The sequence below is a fragment of the Chenopodium album genome, chromosome 7, assembly GCF_948465745.1.
Source record: "Chenopodium album chromosome 7, dcCheAlbu1.1, whole genome shotgun sequence".
Classification (NCBI taxonomy): Eukaryota; Viridiplantae; Streptophyta; class Magnoliopsida; order Caryophyllales; family Amaranthaceae; genus Chenopodium; species Chenopodium album.
The window spans coordinates 14,214,660-14,221,675 of record NC_137840.1 but is presented as its reverse complement, the minus strand read 5'-3'; the positions used below and the strand labels follow the sequence as shown (position 1 = coordinate 14,221,675).

At 31.8% G+C, this 7,016-nt stretch overlaps 1 protein-coding gene across 1 annotated transcript; it reads left to right on the top strand.

Moving 5' to 3' along the window:
* The first annotated feature begins 2,497 nt into the window (after window positions 1-2,497).
* On the top strand, window positions 2,498-6,600 carry LOC145640934 (cytochrome P450 81Q32-like). Its single transcript, XM_081692168.1, has 2 exons — window positions 2,498-3,491; window positions 5,936-6,600. Exons 1-2 carry the CDS (start codon window positions 2,580-2,582, stop codon window positions 6,548-6,550), a joined length of 1,527 nt encoding a protein of 508 aa, XP_081548294.1. The 5' UTR covers window positions 2,498-2,579; the 3' UTR covers window positions 6,551-6,600.
* The last annotated feature ends 416 nt before the right edge of the window (window positions 6,601-7,016 follow it).

The window sequence follows — 7,016 nt, the reverse complement described above, 5'->3', positions numbered from 1 at the left end:
CCCTGTATTTTGTAATAATTGCAATGGTAGCATGACCTTGTGCAAAATTTTAGAAAATTTATTAGGTAGGGCCGTAGGGGTCATGTGGTAAATTTTATAATATAAAGTATAATTAGTAGATGAAATATATACTTAATTGGTAACGAAGAGTGAGAAATAATAATAATAATAAAAAATAGTGGCGTTAGTGAGAGAGAGAAATAAAAAAAATAGTAGTGCATCCTTACCATATTAGGATGGTATCGCAATTATAATTAATGAAATAAATGTATGTATTAGTAAAAAGAAAGTGTTGCGATTAATCAATTAATACAAAATTAGGATGATATCGCAAATTAAAATGGTATCTCAATCATCTATACTATATATTAAAAGGCGTTCCTTTTAAAGGAACAGTGCCACGTGACACTCTTCAAAGTATGTGTGCCTATGTCACAATGCCATGTCATCATCCAACGTAAGCTAACCACTTCATTTAATAAAATAAAATATGCTTTCAACAAGATTCGAACCCATAACCTCCAATATATATAGGTAATACTTTTACCATCTCAACCAACTATTATAAATGTTTCAAGTTTCACATAATATTATAATATTCCTTTCATTTATTAAGTAAATTAGAGGTAATATAATTCATTTATTTTTCACAAGATTAAAATATAAATACATATGATGTAAAAAAAAAAAAAAAAAGTGACATCCAAGGCAATGCCCAAACCACTATACACACTAGCTGCACAAATAGTCCAACATAATATATATATATATATATATTTTGTTTTTTATTTTTTTGAAAGAAAGTTAGGAGTACCATTAATTAAGATTTGGACAAATTGTCCATCAATACATACGGAGCAACTTCATGGGGACAATGATTTTCCCAAATTTGCTCAAAACCAAACGGTACTATCCTAGCAAGGAAGTGGGCCACAGAATTCCCATCCCTGCAAACATGAGACCAAGACACAAACTCAAGGCATTTGCTAACATACATTATATCATCTAGCACTGAATCAAGGTCGGAGAAGTAAGTCACTGCTCTCGAGAGGCGGTTGATAATTACTAATACTAAAATGTGATTGTCGAGTCTGATAGTCAACATAATATATTTACTAATACTAAAACAGAATATGCTTACATCATTTTTGACACATGTCAAACTGTCATTAAAAATTTTCCCACCAAAATAATATATGATGCCATCGTTAATTTTTTTTTTATTATTTTACTTAGCATATTTTTTAAAAGTGCATTGTATAGTTATTTTTGCAAAAAACATGCATCATTAATGCAATATAATGTATAATACTTTTAAATATTTTCAACACAACTAATCAACAATAATTTTATTCTCAATTTAATTTTAATAATTTGGCCTTATTATTTCAATTTTCTTATACACATTGTATATTTCATATGAATTGCCTCATTTTTTAATAATTGCCTTATTATTTTAATAATATTATGCATTGTATATTTCATATGAATTGCCTCATTTTTTTTATATTATATCACAAATTAATTATGGAAAAAAATTGTTACTGTCGTGCGATGCACAGGCACTGATCAAGTTGTTAAACTAAAGCAAGAAAAACACAAATTAGCAACTCGGGGCATCGCTCGAAATACACACTAGTAATTAATGAAATAAATGTATGTATTAGTAAAAGCAAATTTTGCGATTATTATAAAACTAGATTAGTACTCGTGCGTTGCACAATGGTTGATTAGTAATTTTTCTATAATTATTAATCTTTTGTTGTTGATAACTTTCTAATATGATTTGGCTCGTTATTTTTTAAAAATAAAATTGTTATATATATATATATAAATTAAAAAAAAAAAAAAAACATGTACTTAAAAAAATAGTTATAAAATGCAGCATCATAATGTAATATTTACTATGTTATTAAAAATATACTAAAATGATGGTTAGATTAAATATATTAATGTTGTATAAATGTATAATTTATTAAGCTTATACGTTTAGAGTGGAAGCTAAATAAATGTGTATTTACTATTAAAAAAAAATTAAAAAAAATGTATTAATTTGTTCAAAAAAAATGTGTATAATTAGCTACCAATATCTATGTCTATTTAATATTGTTGTATTATGAATATCCAAAAGTAGTGTGGAGTATATACAACAATATTGATGTCAAATTCAAATTTCACACCTAATTGGTCCTTGTTTCTAGCTAGAAAAGGCACACCAAAAATAAAAAAATAAATAAATAAATAAATAGTGACATCATAGGTAAAATTTGGAGGGAAAATTTTTTATGAGAATTTGACACGTAAACACTTCAAAAAATTGATGATAACATCAATGCTTTATTTTAGTAATAGTTAATAGATTGAGTAATAAAAAATATGGAGTAACAAATAATGGAAGTCAATTGACTTTTTGCTTGTTATTCTTGTTCCCCAAGGCTCAAAACGAAATACATCTTCCATGAAACTTCGTCCAACTAATCGACATTTAATTTAATAATTTCCTCAATCAAACAACACTAGGCAAGTACGTATATATACACACTAAATAATTTCTAGGCTTTCTTAATTCACAAAACAAAATGGATTTTAATTCAATACTACTCTACTTTGCAATATTTGTAGTCTCATATGTATTGACTAAAACTTTTTTACACAAATTCAAAAACTACCCACCAAGCCCTTTCCCTACATTACCCATCTTAGGCCATCTCCACCTTCTCAAAGACCAAAACTCCATTCACCGAACCTTATCAAAACTCTCTCATAAACTCGGTCCAGTGATCACCCTTCAGTTCGGTTCTCGCCGCGGCCTCCTCGTCTCCTCCCCCTCCTCAGCCGAGGACTGTCTACATCACAATGACATCAGCTTTGCCAATAGACCCCGCCTCGTGGCAGGCAAGATCCTAGGATATGACTACACCACCATATTGTGGGCCCCATACGGCCCCTTATGGCGTAACCACCGTAAGATCGCTGCAACCGAGATTTTATCGTCTCATCGCCTACAACTGTTGGCTAACATACGAGCCGATGAAGTGAGATCGCTCGTAAAGAGGCTTAGTCAAAAGGGTGGTGATGAGGTGGTTGTGGAGATTAAGGAGGCGCTTTTCGAGCTTACGAATAATGTGATGATGAGGATGATTGCCGGGAAGAGGATCTACGGCGAGGCGGTGGAGTCTACCGAAGCAAAGAGGTTTCGAGAAGTTGTTAAGGAGTTGATGGAAATAGGTGCACCATCAAGTGTTGTAGATTTCTTCCCATTTTTGAAGTATTTGGGAGTCCATGTTAGCAAGGAGAAAAAGTATAAGGTTATTTTCATGAAATTTGACAAGTTTTTCCAAGATTTGGTGGATGAAAAACGAAGTAAAATACATGAACAAGGAGTGATTGATTGTGGTGGGAAAAACAAGACATTGATTGAGGTTTTGATTGAGCTACAAAACTCAGATCCTTCATTTTTTGATGATAACATTATTAAGGGTCTTGTTCAGGTAAATTATTACTTCTTAATCTTTTATTATCTTTATATTATAATATTTATATGTGTACTATACATTTTATTTTGTCAATTTAGAAAATTGAATGGCTTGTTTGGTGAGCAAGTGGTATCCTTTTTACATTACTCGCTTTTATAAGATTTTATTAATACTTGATCTATATTTAAGGCCAACCTTACAAGTTTAATACAAGTACATGCAGTATTAAAATATGGATTTAGTTATTGGTACAAAGGATGCACTGAGTTATGTGTAAGATATTACTTATAACTTGATATGTTTTCAATTCTAAAGTAAGTTGTATGAAGGCCATCTACATTGGTGCACAATTTATAATGTTAATTCTATATGCCTCTCTCTTACGCATGGAGTTACATAATTTACAACTTGTTAGATGGGCAAACTTAACTATTTTTAAAAAATAAGTATTAAATTGCAATTGGGCTGTTGAATTTATTAATAGTTTGGGTGAGCACTTTTAATAGTGGGGAATTGTGTTAAATTTCGAAACAATATGAAATGGGTCAGGACAACTTGAACAAGGAGGAAGAGAGTTTGGTCCACAAATAAGGTTTATGAGTTTCCATACTAAAACCAATGGGCAATTATAGGAGCTACTCCTCTACCTTATAAAGTGTTAAATTTCGAAACAATATTATGAACGGCCCAACAAACCTAAATCTGATACCATATTAAATTTCGAAACAATATGAAATAGGTCTGGACAACCCAAACGAGTAACATGAGATAGAGTTTGGTCTACAAACAAGGCTTAGGAGCTTTCATAATAAAACCAATTGACAATAATGAGAATTACTTCTCTACTTATTGGTAGCTAATTATACTATGATAATAGAGTGGTTCACAAACAAGGCTTAGTCCCGGTTCAAACAGTTTTCGGGTTGGAAACAGTTTCGGGTTAGAAAAAGTTTGGTTTTTTTTCGGTTCAGTTTATAACTGGTTCGGTTCTTTTTCGGTTCGGTTTATAACTGGTTCGGTTCTTTTTCGATACTGTTTATAACTGGTTCGGTTCTTTTTCGGTTCAGTTTATGGCAGGAGGATTTTTAGTGACATGAAGTTATTTTATACTATGATAATAGTTTGGCAGGAAGATATTTTATACTATGATAATAAATTTTCAATAAATACTAATTTGGCAAGAAGAATTTTTGTATTATGATAATTAAATTTCATTTAAAACATAACTTGATTTTAATATTCTCTTTATAGTAAGCAGTTTGTAGCCGATTCGTTTGTAAGCGGTCTGGTTCATAAACGATTCGGTTTGCAAGCGATTCGGTTTATATACAGCTCGGTGCTAACGGGTCGCGGGTGGTTTATGGTTAGGTGTAAACGGTTTTTATCCCGGTTCAAACAGTTTCGGGTTGTAAGCGGTTTCGGGTTAGAAACAGTTCGGTTCTTTTTCAGTTCGGTTTGATTTCAGCTCGGTTTAGAACTGGTTCGGTTCATTAATGGGTTCGGTTCTTATACAGTGTTACGTTATTCAGATCGGTTCAGTTTCGGGTTCATTCACATACGGTTTGGGTCGGTTTTCGGTTTCAAAAAAACGGTTTTTAATCGGTTCGGTTCTTATATTTGGGTCAGTTTGTTTCGGACAGCTAAACGGTTTCGGTTTGAAATTTGACAGCACTACTTGAAAGGGGTAGAAGGGAGGAAACTCTAATGGGCTATTTGATAAGCGATCATAAACTATATATGGAGCTGGTAATAGTTTTCTATGTAATTTATTTTGCACGAAAATCTTATGGTCATCACTAGTTTACTACCCTGTCAATTAGACATGACACCACCTTACAAACATGTGTTTTGTTTAAAAGTTTTCATAACCACACAATACCATCTCTAAAATGTGTGAATATGTGAAAATTTGTGAAGAAATAATTGAGGTGTATGGGAGACTAATAACATCACCACATGCATTGACACCATACTTTGATTATGTGAGGTTAGATTCTATTGTTGCAGTAGATGGATTTGTAATTTCTCAATTGTTCTTCATGAATCATGACATAACCCTTATATCGCAATTTTAATTTCAAAGTATGTGATTCGTTTAAGAAGTGAGAAATTGACCAAAGTTGGAGTAACATGAACTCTTTATTGAAAAAAAAAAAAAAATTAAACTGGCAAATGCAAGAAATTAGGGTAATTCCGTAATTGTAATGCAGCAGGTTAGGGTTATTAGATGGCCTAAATAAAGTGTCTCATTATTGTAAAAGTCAAAATAATACAAATAGTTTGAAACATATGAGTAAAATAAAAGATACAATACAGTAACAAAACATACTACTTTCTTTTCTTCTCGTCTACTAGTCCATTTCTATATGCCTTAGAGTAGGTAGTTTTTAATTTTTCTAGAAAATGTGTTTTAATGAAAACTGAATATAAATTTGTATCTCATCCAACATTTCTTGTAGGATTTGTTGCTAGCGGGAACTGAAACATCAGCTAGTGCAATGGAATGGGCATTATCATTGCTACTAAATAATCCAGAAGTTCTACGCAAGGCACAACTTGAGATAGATCAACATATTGGAACTGATCAACGCTTGATCGAGGAATCCGACTTAGTTCATCTTCCATACTTCCATTGCATCATAAAAGAGACACTTCGAATGTACCCTGCTGCTCCAATACTACCACCTCGTGAGTCCTCATCCGATTGTGTCGTGGGAGGTTATCATGTTCCACGAGGCACTCTCCTTACCTTGAACATATGGGCAATACACAATGATCCAAATATTTGGAATGAGCCAAGAAAATTCAAGCCTGAAAGGTTTGAGAATGTTAAAGGCGAAAGGATCAAATACGAATATATACCTTTCGGATCAGGAAGAAGAGCTTGTCCAGGGGAGAATTTGGCAATGCGGATAATCGGATTGACATTAGGGTCGTTAATACAATGTTTTGAATGGGAAAGAATTGGTGAACAAGAGGTTGATATGCAAGAAACTGTTGGAGTCTCTATGTGGAAATCTAACCCTTTAAAAGCTAAGTGCAAGACTCGTCTGAGTATGATGAAGTTTCTATGATCTTTTATTTGAAACAAGAATAAAAATTCTGTCATGTATGTTTAGTTTTTTGTTTGAATTTTTAAGCTTTCTATTCTTAGGGTTATGTATGTTTGATTGATAATACGTACTTGCTCATGTCATATATATACTTCAACTAATCTTGTTCTATTGAACAATCATCCATAAACTACTAGTAAGGTAAAAACACACAATAAAATTTTATATATATTTAAACATCTAATTGCTAGTTCATTAATAAAAAGTGCGTTTAATTTAAACACTAACTATGCAATATTGTGAATATTAACGACATACCCTCATGCAATATTTCACAATATTTGAAATTTAATTTGCAATGGATTGAAGTTTGATGGTCAAGTTATGAGTATCTATTTCATCAACATGCTTATTCTTTGATGCTATTCATTTTATTGATTAAAACTTATTTATACCAAACTAAACTTATCATCTATAGTTCCTTTTG

Coding starts and splice junctions, on each gene's coding strand:
- LOC145640934 (XM_081692168.1), top strand. CDS start 2,580: ATGGATTTTAATTCAATACTACTCTACTTTGCAATATTTGTAGTCTCA. Junction 3,492..5,935: donor TTATTAAGGGTCTTGTTCAG/GTAAATTATTAC, acceptor CATTTCTTGTAG/GATTTGTTGCTAGCGGGAAC.